Below are 16937 nucleotides of genomic sequence, written 5' to 3'. Positions count from 1 at the left end.
TGCTGTTGAAAGGTGAGCAGGAGTCCATTACCCATTCCTCACCATTCCTCTCCTTTGGAACCATCCTGCTACATGTGACATACTCAGAATTGGGAAACAACACATCAGTGAAACTCAGCTCCCTCCCCAGTGAGCCTTGCTCAGTACAGAAAGTATGGTCTGAGCTACACACAGACACGTGCAGAAAACCAAGGCCCAGAGGAATATGTGTTTCTGATGGCAAGAGATCCCTTTAGGCAGGGGTGAGGCACACTGATAATGCATCATGCCCTAAACAAGCTCTCCTTGAAGGTGCATAGGACTGCCTTGAGTCTCTATACACAAGAGAAATTTATCAAGGGAAAGTATCATAGGTAAAAATATATACACCTCATTTTGTTTGGGGGTGGAGGGACGGGTTGTGGAGTTTTTTGGTTGGTTGGTTTTGCTTTTTGTTATAATGTGGATTCAGCTGTCTGTTCTGTCAGGGTACTGCAGTTCTTAGAACAAAGAAAACTCAGATCTCAGAAGCTTTCTTAATTCCCTAAAAATGAGATTCTTTAAAGCAATTAAAACCCTACTGAAATTCTGAAAGAAATGGGTGCCTCACTCCCCTGGGAATCTTCAAAAATCACATCTAAATGAGTAATGCAGTTATAATGAGTATTTTTCTTCAGGTTTACAGAAAATCAGGTGTGCTACATCCATTGTTGCCAGTCTGGCTCAGTTAATTCCCTATGCACTCTGCAGAAAATATACCTCCTAACTGTCTCCTTTAAAGTTCATTCTACATCCAAACTATCAAATACTGTAAAACCCCTTTATGCAGACTGTCAAAATGTTTACACCTTATTCACCAGCAAGCAGTGCAGCACATAAAAGAAAGGCGTTGGTATTACTTGTCTGAATACACCACTGTATAATAAAGCTGTAAAGTTTTCTGTTAATGTCTCCTCAAAGCCTAGTGTTGGTTTCTTTCCTTCCTTCCTTTCACATCAGCCTACAGAATGCATTAGCTGGGAGGAAAACAATTTAATCTCTTCTTTTTGTACATTATTAATTGCACATATCAGAAGAAAAAAGGTAGCACAAAGTACCTTTAACTTTTTACCTCATATATGTTTTTTCTTTAGATATAGGCTGTTCTGACCTGAAATTCCTGCATTAATCCTCTGCTATTATCCTTTAATTTTTCTGAGTTTTCTCTTCTTGTCTAAACAGCTTCTGAAAAGAAGCTCATGTTAAAAAAGGAACATTTTTTAAAAAATGGAACCATTCCATTTTCAGTGGTTTCTTATACTTACTTATCTGCGTGCAGTTTACTATCCATGATCAGCAAACTGACAGAAATGATGGGTGAAGAATATTTCATTTTTTATTGTTTTCACTGTTGGATCACTGTTGTGTTTCAAAGTTGGAAGCCTCTATGTTCTAGTGAAGTCAATTGAAGATCAGCAACAACAGGGGGGTTGGGTGTGTCATTTTGTTTCTGTTTGGTTGGTTTTTTTTTTAAATCAGTAAGTACTTCCAAGCCTATATAAACATTCTAGGCATTTCCTTCAAACAGCACAGAAAATAAGCATATTCATGAGGATGTCTCCAAACTTGAGAAAATATCTGTACGCTGATCAAAATAGGGAACTTTTTTAAAATATTATTCCCATAGGATGCATTCACCTCCTTACAATACAGATGGGATTGAATTTTTATTTCTATTATGTATGAAGAATGTAGCAAACTATCCAGACTATCAATAAACTTCTGTGATGGGTGTGTGATGTGACACATGCAAAGTAGATATTAAGACCTTGCTGCAACTTCTTCTGAAACACGAAAATTTGCCTAATCAGTAAAGCAAACAGTAATACCTCATGAGAGCCTGACAGGGATAGAAATTGTACAGTGCTGTAATAAAAACAGAGCAAAGAAGCTGATCTATGCTCTGCTCCTGGCTCAGCAAAGAAAAACACATCTGTTCTGGTACAATAGTCACTGGCATTGTGATTTGTGTGAAAATTGAAAAGCGTGGCAGCTTCTTTAGAAGGTTAGTGGCCAGTATTCACAGTCATTTCTCCAGGCAGACAAAATGTTTGCATTCATTCAGTCTTGGTCTTGCAGGTAACAGAGTACAAAGAATGGGAAATCCTAGCTTGGGGGCATCTTTTGCAAGCACTTCACTTGTTTCTGTTACTCACCTTGTTACTTCTCATCTAAATTCTCAAATTTTGCTGAATTTGAAAATGAGAGAGAAAAAAAATCTTCTAGTCTGCAAATTATAGCTAAATCAAGGAAAAAGATGAGAAAGGTGATATGTGAAAGGAGAGGAGGGGAGACAAAAAGCCCTCCTGGGAATGTATTTATGTTCTCATAACTCCAGCCATCGTTAAGTTCCCATTTCTCCTAAATACTTTGGAGGGTAACATGGATGTGAACAGGCATGGAAGACTGAGCTTCTACCAAACCACTGCACAAAACACAACAAAGCCCAGAGTGAGATTTTTGTTTACTCTGGATTTCTGCAAAAAGGCAAACTAGAAGAATTATTTTAAAAGGAGTCTTTAAAAGGAGTCTTTTAAAGGAGTCTCTTAGTAGAACCTTCCTGGCTTTGTACGACCCATTGCAAGGCAACACTGCCAGGTGACACTGTAGAGGGAACACATGGACTAAAGACAGGAACAGTGCACAGAATAGCACAACTACTAAAGAGCCTTGGCTGGGATGACATTCCTGCAGAGACAGGGTTTCAAAGAGCCTGGCTGATGGGAAGTTGCTGTAGGAGAGCTGGGAGGTACAGTTCTAAACACACAGAAACTGAGGAAAGTCCGTGAAATTGGGGGTAATTGTTTCTTGAATCAGAGGTTCCTTTAAAAAAGAATTTAAATGAAATTATTTGCAATTCAAAATCATCAATCACTGGACACTTTAAGCACTGAAGGTATTACAATCACAACTGAGTGCCAGCTCTCTGACTTGCCATGCAAGCTGCATTTGGGACCTAAAACTCTACATGCCTGCTCACTGAGCATGTGTAAATGTTACCATTTCCCACTTTCTGCAAATGGAAGACAAGTATGAAAAACTGCAAATGTTAAAACTACTGTCAGTCTCAGGGATTGGTTTTTTGAAAAAAACACGTCTCATCAGATTTTTATCAGCTTCTATCATTTGTCCATCATGTAATTAAGTGCAAAAAATACAGAGAAATTAAGAAATCAGGCCCTTATCCACACAGACTGAACTGAGACAACCAGCTGCCAAAGAGCTTTCTAATAATAACAGTAATAAATTACTGAACATTGTAATGTGCTCTGATTTTATATCAAAAGGAATGAATAACAGCAACGTTAAGTCCTAGTATAGTTCCCCATGCCCCTATTGCCATAGTTGTAAATGGCTATGAAACAAAGTCACTGGATTTACTAAATGAAGAACAAGAATGAATTTCTTAAAAAATAGGAAGCTACTGGCAAATATCATCAAGCCAAGTGAGAAGCAGCAAAATGAACAAGAATATTCTGAAATCATGGAGGCTACATGATGCAGAGACCAAGTATAAAGAGACAAACAAAAGCAAGGCAGATGTCCCTATATCACCACATTTTATGGGTATTCCTGCTTTTATCAGATCATCTCCAAGAACCATACAAAAAAACCCAAACCAAAAAAAAACAGCAGGGGAAAACAGTGCATTCAGTTGTGAGCCAAATTATAAAAAGCATACCATTCTTAATGGTTAAAACATAATAATTAATTTTAAAAAAGATAAGAAATTCTCAGGCATTCTTTCCTTCTCAGCATTACCACACATCTTGCCAATGTGTCTGGTACTAAAGCAGTATAATGTCTTCATTATAAAAACAAAGACTTTAAAAATATCTTCAATATATATTTCAGTTTGTCCCATTTTTTTAAAAATTAAGATAAGGCCCAACACACTTCAAATTTGAATTTAGAAACTCGATTTACTGTCTTTATCAGAGGGTTGACATATTTTATTTGGGTATCAGAGCACAATTAAAAATACAGATTATGGTTTCAGGCAAACGGGATATATACTCTCATCCTATTTAGAAAAAAGCTTAAAAAATGAGATGTACTGAATGAAAGCACTTTTTAGAGCACCTGAAGAACAATGATCATGTTAGTGTTTATAAAAAGGAAAGCATATAAAAAGGACTGGCTTTAGACTAGCAGATGGATCCAAATAATTTTCTATACAATTCAGATTTTCTACATGATGCATCTCTGAATGAATACTTAAAATACTTTCCATAAAGGCAATTAATTTGCCTTTATGGAAAGTATAAAGGCAAACCTAAAACAAACAAGCCTCACAATTACTACTCTGAAAGAGAGGGGTAAGATTTTGACCTGAGTAAGGCCTATCAGATGTTCAAAATCCACTTGTGGATGTGAACTGAAACCCAACTCTCTCCAAACACATCCATGCTTAGTAAGTCTTATGCAAATGTCAAATTTCTGTGAACAGAGCTCTTGAATAGTGTAACACAAAATGCACAGCTGGGTGGGAAAGGTTTTGTAATTTTACTGGTTAACAGAGAAGTGATATCTAGGTGGGTCATGTTTTGAGCATTAGGAATGTTCAGTACACTGGGAATGCATTAGGAATACAATTTCATTAATTTAGGAGTCTCACTGTAAGAGCATTTGCCCAATCAAGGGACACTGAAATGTCTACAAGTTAATTGAGTTCCATGGTAGTAAACAAAATATTACATTACAGCACCTGACAAGCTGCTAATTTGCTAGAATTACTAATGTTTTCTACTGGCCTTTTGATATTCATACTGATTTGTAGCTATGCTATTTTAATTTCAATTTGCTTTTTATCTGAGTATAGGCAAGTTAGATTTCGATTCTTCATTGCATCCAACAACACTCATCAAACCTCTGGTTCAACCTCCAGCAACCAGAGCTGACTTTTAGACTCTGGAGTCCCTTCTACATCAGCCCAGAAAAGCAGCCCAAGGATCATTTGGGTGGGGAAGGAGTAGAATGGCATCGTCACAGAAGGCAGTGAGCTCCAGCTTCTCTCTTCCCATGATATGTCTCCTTGCAACTTATGACACAGTTGAGGGCTTCTGTGTGCTCCCAGCATGAAACTATTAATTTCAGGAAAAAAATAGACTATTGTCATAAATTGGGTTGACAGTTCATAGCCACTTTGACACATGAGTATTGTGAATATACTGAGTAGATGCCAGCTGATAATGGCAACTATGTAGTTCTCCAACTGGCTCTGCAATCACCAGAGAAATTTGTGGGTGTAAGATATGAAAACTTTCCAGCAGGTTTTAATGGTAATGTTCTTGACTGTGAATTAGACAGAAGAAAAACAATGGAATGCATTCTCAGGTTGGTCTTAAATAATAAAAAACCTTCTCTTTTTTTTTTTTTTTTTTTACCAAAATACAGCCCACAATCAAAAATCTGATCAACCCCTCTCATTTTTTATAATTAAATTAATAGAATGCAAAAAGTACAAAACAAGGACATGTGTACAACCACATACACATGCCCATAATGGTCTTCAAAAGCACATATATCTTCCAGTTCACACAGAACACTATAATCTCATGGGTGTTGAAGAAGCTGTCAAGATAAATTTTCCATAAACTTAAATGACAGCTGCACTAGTAAGTCACAGTGTCAGCAGAGCTCTCTCAACAGAAGGAGAAAAATAAAAGTCACAGTTGACATGGAGCCCTAGAATTCAAATTTTACAGCTGAGTGTTACTGCAGATAACTAGGCAGAAAATAATACTATGTTCTTTGCTTTTCATGCTTTTCTTACAGGTGAAGGAAAATGGTTTTTTCCTTAAATATATTCCCTTTCTGTAAGGTTTAAGAATGCATAGATTTTTTTAGGTACACTAACAGTCAAATCTCAAATCTATTTACATCCGTGAGAAGCTTCCAGATGACAACACTGAGCTCATAAGAAATCTTCCTACATGATTTTTAATCAAGTAATCATTAGAACTTTCATTGCTAAAAGGGATACAAATTTAAATCATGGTGTATCTGAAGTATTTTCCCATATTCAGGTTAAAACAGCAATTCCAGATAGATTTCCACAAAGCATTTTCTGTACATACTTAAGAAACTATACTTCTTTATCTAGATCAAAGAAAAATAAATCTATGGATAATATTGATAGCTAATTTTTCTTCTCACACATTTGACTAAATTTGGGAACTTTAGGCTAACTTTGTTAATTACAGTGCTTTCCAGCTGCTTGCAATGTTCTTGCATATTGATTTAGTGCACTGTTCCTCAGGGGGAAAGCTTACCTTTAATCACTCAGTAAAGGGAAGCAGACACTGCAGCACTGTTGAAAGTCAAATGAGAACAACACTGGGATAGTAAAAACTTCACGTCTAATGAGCGCCAGTAAAATAACCACGTGCAGCTCTGACAGGGATCCAGTTCTGGACATCCTCTGGGGTTTGACACAGTTCTCAGTTAAGCCACTAAAAAACAGCCACTAAATTGCCTCATTTCCTACAACAGTGGAACTAAGGTAAGTGAGCTAGCAGCCAGGCTCAAACTCACAGCAGGATAATCTGAATTAGGTGTTTGAAGCCACTACTTAGTAACAGAAATTACTTTAATGGAGGAACCAACTTCATCTCAAGTTCTGAAAAAGTTCCAAACAGAAGCAAACAGAATTTTTTACTTAATTTTGAATTCAGAGTCTGGAATTAATAGTATTTCATTTTTGCTAAATTTCATGAATGAAACTATTCCAGTTTATATGATAAGAGGAACTGGACACAGACAGCTACTATGCAGAATAATTTGTTGCAACCACTATCTCAAAGCTTCACTCCCCACCATGTAAACAGTAGTAGCATGGTTAAGAGAGAAAAGAAGAGAGGAGGCTCTGTCCCATAACTAATGAACTGTTATTTTCTTGTAGCTTGGATTGCATATCTATAAATGTTTGCAGGTCACTTCAAGTACAAAAGATTATTTTTATCAAGCGTACTGGAATGAGTTTCCAACAGCCACACACACTCATGTAAGATCCATGCTGTGTTCAATTGTGAGAAACAGTGGTAACAGCACTGGAAGAATGTTCTGTGGAATTACATATAATTTAGATCTGAGTCTTCCCTGTCATGGATTAAGAATTTATTGTTATTATATTATAGATGCTAATCTTGAATAGAGAGGTAGGGTATGAAGCAGTCAGAGCCAATGTTAATCAGTGTGCAATCTGCACAGCTCTTTTGGATTCTTACCTCTTAAAAAGATTCATAAGTTTGTGATTTGACAGTCTCATTCACTGAAAAGAGAAGAAGAAAGAATCAACCTTTCTGAAACAGAAGAGGGAAGGAAAGGAGGCTGTCATTCCCTTAATGTTTGCAGGGCAAGGGCAAATTTCTGTTTCCCACACTCCAAATCATTCTGCTTCCATGCCAACATCACGTAGGGAAGTCATACATAGAGGTTAGCTGCCTACAGAGTCACAGAAACCTCTTCCCTTTGTTTTTGTATCATCTCCTACTGTTTATCTCCTGCGGTGAAACCACTTTAAGTGTCGTGATCTGCTCCTAACTGGGTGAACTGGAGTCAAGCTAAACCAGCAACATAATTTCACACAGCCTCTTGCTTCACCCCTGCATGACTACATACACAATACCTGCTGGTACCCTGTTTGAGAGAGTTGTCTATGCTTAGCAGGAAAATAGTATTACTTCAGAGGAGCTGTCAAACCAATAACTTGTAATCTTTCCCCTCGGGGCTGGATCAATAGGACTGTGGTTTCAGTGCAGCAAGACAGAAGGACCAGTAAGGCATCCTTCTGCTGGGAAATCAGGGAGATTTACTGACCTTGGGTCTGCAAGTGTTTGCTGTGCTTTGAACAGAAAATATTGCAGATAAAATAATAAATATAACTTAGTCTATCATAAGCTGAAAAAAATATATAATGAAACCTGGGAAACAGAAAGCATATTGTTGTAAGTGTGCTGGCAAGGGAACAAGAGCTGGAGGCATGGTTGATAAGCAGTTAGATGTGGACTAACAATAAGCAGGACATCAGCAATTCATCCAAGACTAACAAGGTTCTACACAGGACACCTGTGGTATGCCAGAGGGGGTGATCAGCAAACATCCAGATACAGCATTTAGAGATACACAGTATGAGCTGAATGTCTCATGCTGGTAGTGACTGACATCTGAGTGTGCCTTGTGCATGGATAAACTAACCAACTAACATACACAGCTGCCACTGAAAGGAGAAAGCATGATCCTGCAGGTAAGGACCAGACTGCAATAGATGTCACAGGGCACCACAGCTCCAATTCAGGCTGCTGGACAGATGTACAAGGCTGCCTGCATTCACTTTGGTCACCATAAACAACCATAATTTCTTCCAGTCTTACCATAAACAACCTCTGTAGATGTCAGAGCTTTTTACTTGTATGTAAGACTCCTTATTTTGTGTAAAAGCATCAACTTTATGTCTTTAGATATGGTTTCTTCCAAATAACTCATGCTCTTATGTCACATGGGTTTTATAAATGTCTTTATTTCCAAACACCAACAGTATATCTTTCTGTTCAGAAACACTTCTTTTTTTGTTTTATGCAATGTGATAAAGAAAGCCTGAAGGAGCTGCAGGAATAGAAAAATGAACTCACACATGGTCCAGTTCAAAAGAGAGCTAGAACTGTAACGTAAAACCACAGGTAAATACAGTAATCTACCACGATGGCTTCCTAAACAAAAATTATAATTGCTCACTGTGGCATGCTGTAGTAGAAGCAGATGGAGAATAAAATCTTAAAAGTGCTTTAAATAAAGAGGGCAAGACATCTTCAGGATGTAAAACAATTTGACTTTCTATATTTGTTCATTAAGACATTAGTAAATTTGCCTGGGAGTAAACTCTATGAAAAAGCTGCTGGATATTCTTCACAAATGCAAAGAATTGTCTGACATAAACTTGAAAGGACACCTTTTTAACTTTATTTTTAACTAGCACTGTACTGTATGGGCTCTGCACCTGACTTGTTTGTGACCATGAAACTGTTAACACATCACAACTGTTTCCCCTTTATGGTCACACGTTCTTTATTATCTCTGACTCTTAGTGCCTACAAAATCTGCTCCAAAAAATTGCTGCCTTCTATCTTTAGAACATGCCTAATCTTTAGAATATAGCTTCCAGTTAAAAAGCAGTCAAGAAGGACGATGCATTGTAAAAGAATAAGAAAGCTCATTTCACATTAGCAATTAGCCTATTTACATTAATTATTCAATTGCCTCATTCTACAATTTCCCTGCTGTTCTTTTGTGCTTCCTTTCTCTTTGCAGCATGTTACAGCTCACATTACCTCACTTTGATACTTTGCTCGCTTCCAAGGGGAGCCATGAGTCTAAAACATTTATTTTGTTTGCTAATAACCTGTCTGTGTAGACACTTTGGAACTCTAATGGCATGAGAAAAACAATTCCAAAGCCTTCAAAAGAACTGACAAACTGAAACAATCATTATGACCCAAGTGGAATCACTTAGTATGTGAAGGATCATGTTATTTCTCAGAAAACAGCAAAACAGCTCTCACTTCTTAAGGAAGAAGCTGAGAGCTGAATTAAAGCTGAGGAAGCATTTGGGTTTTGTAAGGTTATGGGTCTGACTTAAGTCAGGCATCCATAATCAAGTACCAGAATCCACCACAGGACCTCAACACAACTCCAAATACTGTCTTATTTTTGAAAAAATACTACCAGAAAATCCAGGAGATGTTTGATAAGAATATGTTCAGGAAAAAATGGTGTTCCATCTCACAGCAAGTAAACAGATAATCATGACAATAATACTGGCTCTAAGAGCTATGTTTAAATCCACCCATAGAGAGAATATATATAAAGCTGCAAGGACAAACTGGTTCATGTATTGTGCCCCAATAAAATATCTACATGTAGGTTATAAAAATTACTGCTTCATCATTATTTCAAAGTAAAATAAAATTACAAAATAGTAACACAAAAATAGTATTGTTACTATTTAAAGGTGATGGTACCAAACTGGAGTGAGCCAGTCCTTCTGTCCTTCAAATGCAAAACAGACTTTCCAGCCTCACTGAGTGTTTAGCAACTCCTTTATCTAATACAGCAGAGGGCTCTCATTCATCCCACGTCACCATTGTGATATGAATATCATCATTCTGTGCCTGAATCATTCAGTGCCTGCTTTTCAGGGATGAAAAGCACAGGACTAAGCAGCTCTGGAAACTAATGTGCCCTGTTTGACCACAGAATGGGGACAGCAGAGGTGACAGCAGCACATGCCTTCCCACTCAGGTCTAATGGAACTCCTCGACCCATTTCCTCATGTAGGGTTTTGTGATGAGAGTGTAATTTGGCATCCAAACTTGCCCCCTAACTGTTCTTCCTGCCAAGATTCCCCTCAAAGGTAACATTCATTCCTAACAAAGTTTTTTGAGAAAACCTCACAGAGTAGAGATGGGGAGATTAGGGATGATGATTGATACTAAATGACTATGGCATTACTTGTTTTACACAAAGTCAACTGAGCAGCAATAACCAGCAGCTCACGTCGACCTGGGTGTATCCCTGCAGCAATCACAAGCCCCAGTGTTTATAGATATTCAAGCTGTTGATCACAGCTGTGTCTGCCCTCTCTCTTTGAGAAGAGGCTGGTAGAGAACAGAGAAATCTACTTTTTTGATGAAGAGAATAAGATATAACCTCTTCTAAATCTACTGTCTTGAAAGTCTTCTTTTTTTTTTTTAATTCTTTCCCAGACAGTGGTTCAGAATAAATTTTGATATTGTCTAACTCTTTATCTCACACTTCCTCTTCTTCATTTACTGGCATAAATTAGAGACCTGGAGCTGTCCTGCAAATATGTGCAAGACAACAGCTACACTGTCATTCACAATTTTTATTTTAGCTGGTTCTATCATTTGAGTCAGGAATTCTCAGATTCCATTCCAGAGGTTTCCCAGACACAGAATGTTTTAAATAGCAAGTTTGCATATAGCTATTTTTTCATGCATTCTTCAAGTCCTGTAGAAGACAGTGGAAAAGCTCTCAATGAATTCAGATTTTTAACAAGATTTTGTATCTTTTTTCTGACAGAATACCCCTTCAACAACAATTCTAGTAGTGAAAAAATCCCAGACCCCTGGGGCACTTAAACAGAGACTGTCTGTGCACTTTCTCAAAGAGAAGTAAAAGCTAGATAATGATAAAGCAAGGAATTAGAAACTAGATCATTAATATCAAGAAGGTTGTACTTCTGCTGGATTTACACTTGCTTTTCATCTTCCTAACAAGCATTCATTGAACAGTTGGAAGGTTCAAGAGCAGAAGAAAAATCATGCTTTTATGCTCAAAGCAACAAACTTTATTCACTGTTACATGTTTTTCAAACCAAACCATTGCCATTTCTGTGTCCCTTAGAAAATGTTACAGTAAAGCTGTATTTTATAAGATGCATTTCCCACAGTTCAGCTATATGAATATGCCTAGTGCTGCCACCACTGTTAAGGACTCATAATCAGTAGACTTTCAGAAATATTAAGCCTTGACTTCTTTACTGAGAGCACCTGATTTGCAGAAGCATTGTCATAATTTAGGTGTGCTAGATTTTCCTCTTGAAAACAGGTTTCTTCTTGAAATCAACATTAGCCATCTGAAATTAAACCTTAATCTGTAAATATCTGCAACATGTTCCTGTTACTCTGAAAACTGTCTTCCCTGGCTCCCCTGACCTCAGAGATTACTCAGCTTCTGCTTCTCTCAGCATTTTTTAGTCCATCCTTCAACCTGCTCTGATCTGCTTCTTCACAGCTCAACACTCTCTTAGCCAGTAACTGCACCATCAGTCTGACTTTCCCTGATAAAATAGTTCTCCACAATAGGATCCATGCTACTGCAATTACACTGTAAAGGTACAACCTTTAGGGCAACTACCTCATGTTTCCAGATCTGTGATATCAGCCTCTGAACTTTCCTTTCAACCTGAAGGCAAGTGGAGATCCGATAGTGCCACAGCAGGTGCTTAGCAAATATGCACACAGCCACCCCACAGGCAGGCAGGGAAAAAATTCTGTAGTGTGCTCACCACATATCTGAGACACCCCTGTTATACTGCAGATAAATAACATCAACAATCATAAAATATTGGTCTCAGCTAAAGCTGGGGAATATTTCGAGATCAGCACCTTTTGCAAAGAGCAACACTGCTGTGTTGTGAATAGAAAATAACCAAACGCAGGACAAAACATGTGAGAGTGAAAAGCCTGACGTCTGAAGCTGAAAGTGTCAAAATTATCTGAAGTAACAGCTGACAAACTAGTTGGAATGGGAAAAAAGTGACGAAGCAGATTTCAAACACCAGAGAAAGTTTAAAGGACAAATGAAAGAAGGACAAATGTTTCAGCCATCAGCAGCCTTTTGTTAAATAGTTATGGGAGGAAGGGGCCTCTAGTTTTGTTGCCATGTGGAATTCTACTCCCAGTGTCTTATGCCTCAGTAAACTGAAAACTGCAATTTGCTAGTGTCTGTGGCAAAGTTTGGCAAAACTCTTCAAAAACTCTAGAGAAGGCTGGTAACTTTACTTGGCATGGGTCACACAGAGGTTTGAAAAAAAAAAAATCCAGTTCAAAGCTAAACTTGGCCAAAAATGAGCATTTCTCCTTTTTCAGCCCTTTTGAGAGACAAACCTGCCATCCTAAGCACCAACTTCCTTTCCGACTTTCAGTGCATACCACAAACTGAGATCTTGGCACAGAACGCTCTGAATTCAGATTAACTAAAGCACTTCTACAGCTTGATACAACATTAAGCTGTTTGAGTCATCTGCCCATATTCATCAATTAGCAGATAAGAAACCAGAGTAAAATTATTAACTTCCTGGTTATCAAACTGAGTAGAATTTACCTTTAATTAAATTTACACCAATTTCTTAGTTCTCATAGTCAAAAAATCAAAGGCATAATTCTTTTCACTCAAACCTAAGGCAACTATTGAACAGTACAAAAGAAACAGCTGTTTTGTACAAAAGATATAGACACCAATTACCTTATATCCCAAGAAAGTTTTAGTGGCACCTTAATTGTTTGCTCTGGTTCTTCTTTGTTTTATCAGTTTGACTACTCAGCATCATTCCACTGTTGCCACAAAGTGAGCATAAGCTCCCTTAAAAAAAGGTTCATTACTTCCCAATCCAGATTATAAAATTTTATGATTTAGGACAGAATTAAACATGGTTTTAAGTTATAAAAACCATTTAAAAACAGATAATTTAAATATTTTTTCTTTAAAAACTTTTAAAGCCATTCTAGACTGAAGAGGTAAATGATCCGGATTTTGGCAGGGGTCTACTATTCAAACATAGCAAAAAAATTAATTTACATCCATAATTCAGCTGTACATTACAGTCTGTATTTTTAACATGTCCATTTTTTTAACCAAGAAAACAGTAAATCCTATTCAAAATGAGCTAAAAACATCAGATACGGGATGATAATTTCAAGAGGCAAATAGAGATGGATGAAGTTGAAGTTAATATTCATTTAAGGAGTAATTTTTGGTGAATAAAGAAGGAAATGCTACGATTTTAAAGACTTTACTACAGGTTTTGCCACACTGCTTCAAATGAAATCTTTTGTAGTGATTCTTGAAATGAAGGCAAAAGGAAAACTTCAGGTACATTAAGCATGCCATATGCTACCCTATTTCACATACCATGAAAATGCCCCAGACAATGTACGTTTTGAAACAGAATCCAGGTCAGTTTGATCACTGGAAGTGGAAAACATGACAAATATATAAGGATAAAGACATTTTTGCATTACTACTTGGACTTCATTATTTTAGCTGAACACATTCTGCCTCAAGGCTTTAATCTCTGTATAACTAGCAAATATTATATGTCCATAGTACAATTTGAAGACAGTGAATTTGCTAATGCTTAAATTTAGCTAAAAATCTGAACAACCTGACAGTCAAAGCAGGTAAGCCAAGGTCTATTGACCCCAGAAAAAACATGTAATTCTGTAAGAAACTAGTATCTAGTTTTTTGGTATTGTGTAATAGCTCTCTTAGTGCATTGCACTTAAAAAGCCCTTAATGTGAGGCAGAATATTAAGCTCCCATTTTGTTGTCCAAAATTGGGATGTAAGAAAATACAGAAATTGTTCAAGGATGTGAAGGACCTGATTATACCTTTTTTGAGAAATGCTTGAGGTTTTAAGAATCTGTCAGCTCAACACTAGACAACACTGAATATTAGGCAGCAGTTCTTCCCACAGAAACATCCACCTATCCAAATGATAATTTTATTGTTGCCCCAGTGGCTCAAGTTGTCAGTCATAATTCTTAGCTTTGCAGAATGGCTTTTGTTTGTATGGCCAATATCTTATACAAGTCAGATACATTCCACTGTATTTTTTTAATACACAAGAATAATAAAAAGTCATATATAATGTCCCTAAATATAATACAAAATAACACACGGAAGATCCCAAATAGGTCTATACAATAGAAATCAAAAGCTTAATTCTAACAAGAAGTAAACAAAGAATAGAAAAATTATTTTTGTTGGGATCAAAAGGGTTCTGGTTGCCTTCTTCTCCCTATCTCCCCCTGCCCTCAAATTGGAGGCCAATTCAATGAAAAGAACAAGGGTTTTTTCAGGAAAAAAAGTTCATGTGTTCATACTTCCTAATATTTTGTTCCAATGCTTTTGTTTGTTTTCCCTCCAAGTTTGTCTACATTACAAAATGTAACAGACACTACATAACACTGCCAAACACGGACCAGTGGACCTGTAAGAACCTGATGTTTGGATTCCACCACTGCACAAGAGTCAGAAGGCAGCTGCATTGTTCACTAAGGTTACAATGAACCCGACCAGAGCTACAGAAGCCAAAATGTCTAACCCAGCAAACAGGTACCAAAGCAGCACTCGTGGATCCCTGCAAATAAACCCACTGAGCTTTAGGCTGGGAGTGCACCAGTGCCCTGTCAGGCTCCTTGAGTGGGAGGAGAAACAAGGCACTTTGCTCACTTTTATAAATGTCATTGCATAGTCACAGCTCCTTAAGACACGAACAGCACAGTCTGAGAAACTAAAGAATAATCACGAACACCTCAGTTCTTGCAGTGATTAACAGACTAATCCAGAAGTCACTGAAATTATTAGGAAGACTGCACATGCATTAACTCAAGCCCAGATACCTTCCTAAAGTGTGAATGTTCATAACTGCTCACAGCAATTTATATGGATGTCAGCTTCCCACATGCAGGGAAAACATTTACCATTGGACCACGCAGAAAGATCATGTTTGAAAGTACTTTTGAAAAAAGTCCACTAATGAAATTTTAATGAGTTTGTGTCTCAGAAAGCAACCACACCAAATGTCTTCTGGGAGAAAACAAACAACTGTGTCTGCATCATTGTTCATAAGAAATGGAAGTATGTAGCATTTACAAGCTATACATGACTGACTCCAGTGTCTTTGACTAATTAAATCAATGAAAACAGCAGCTTGTTGATGTCTTTTAACACAGAAGGATTTGTGTATCATAAAAATCAATCTGAAATATACAAAACACTAAACTTGCTTAGAAATCTTCCTTGTCTGGTTCAGTTTAGAATGCCCACACCTCTTCATCTTAGGCTTAGAGAACCATGAATCAGATCAGGGTCAGCTTAGTGCTTCGAGCAAAGCTATATCAGACCAAAAGCAGCAATGAAAAAGAAAAATTGAGATTAAACTCTAAAGTTGTTCTAGTTTCTCAATTAAGCCAGAATTTTTTTTTTTTTATATCTAAGAATAATGAGTATAAAGATCATCGCTAATACTTAGGAAAATAAAATCTCCTACCTGTGAATTTGATATCAAAGATTTAGCTGGATGGCAAATTCTATACAGAGCAAAAGTCTCAGAGATAGGAACTCAATCAGACTCAGCAAATTATGGATCTGCACAGGAGTGTTTTTTCCCATTTCATGAAAACTGTCTAAAATCACACACTCTCAATTATTTTTGAGAAAATAAATTCAATAATTTTTGTTACAAAAGGAAGCAAGAAATAAAAAATGCTGCCCAAGTTTATGAAGTACAAGGGATTAAACATACATGAGTTCAAGTCCTTCTTGCAAATCAGATAAGTTAAAAACCTGAATGTCAGTCATCCAGGTACTGTACCACTACACTATTTGCCAGTTTATTTTGGAGTCCTTCTCACCCTATCTCGGTCTCACTACTCCTGCTTGGCTTACTATTTTACAGCAACTATATTTTGGCCAAAATATTCCTCAAGAAAACTCTGGTGATACGAGTCCCAGATTAGTCTGCTTAACCAGAAAAAATAAAACAGGGAAATCATGTGCTATTAATAGGAAAGATGCAAAAATCTTGTTTTAACAGGCACTCGGTTTCACAATGCCAGTAGACTTTCTTTTTTGGGATGAAAGCTGAGCATTTATTTCTGGAGTATATGCTCACAGTTTTGTTATACAACAACTAAAGAAGGAGTGTATTACCATGGAACCACTGAGCAATCCTGTTGGTGTTCCTCTCGAATCCAGCACGCCGAGGGATCTGCTCTTCTCTGAACCAGCGGACGATGACATCCCGGGAGAAGGGTCGGGATGGACGCTCCCAGATGTTACTGCATTGAGAGACAGAGAACTAGCAGTGCATGAAAACAAGAGACAAAATAAATTTTAACCTTTTTTTTCCTCTACATACTTAGAAAACACACAGCTTCAAAATGGCCATTATAACTTCCGTTCAGTATAACTCACTGAACAACTTTAACCTTTCTAAAATCTAGTAAAAGTATTTTGGGCTTCTATGGAAACAACGATATTGTGGGTTTTACATTTGCAGTGGAAGTTTAGACATTTTTTAAGCACTTAAATTTAACTTAAACTGGAAACC

The 16937-nt window shown here is 37.2% G+C and overlaps 1 protein-coding gene across 5 annotated transcripts in view; it reads right to left on the bottom strand.

Moving 5' to 3' along the window:
* Positions 1–16937, bottom strand: part of SH2D4B (SH2 domain containing 4B) — a 63171-nt gene that overhangs the window by 11470 nt on the left and 34764 nt on the right. For all 5 annotated transcript variants that reach the window (XM_051800943.1, XM_051800944.1, XM_051800946.1 and 2 more), the window contains exon 6: positions 16538–16665. In XM_051800943.1, the coding sequence (XP_051656903.1) occupies positions 16538–16665 (128 nt within the window). The remainder of the gene's footprint in view (positions 1–16537; positions 16666–16937) is intronic.

Source organism: Manacus candei, unplaced genomic scaffold (assembly GCF_025592945.1).
Source record: "Manacus candei isolate 608988 ecotype Guabito, Panama unplaced genomic scaffold, ASM2559294v1 h1tg000050l, whole genome shotgun sequence".
In the NCBI taxonomy this organism is placed as follows: Eukaryota; Metazoa; Chordata; class Aves; order Passeriformes; family Pipridae; genus Manacus; species Manacus candei.
This window is presented reverse-complemented; position numbering and strand designations above follow the sequence as displayed.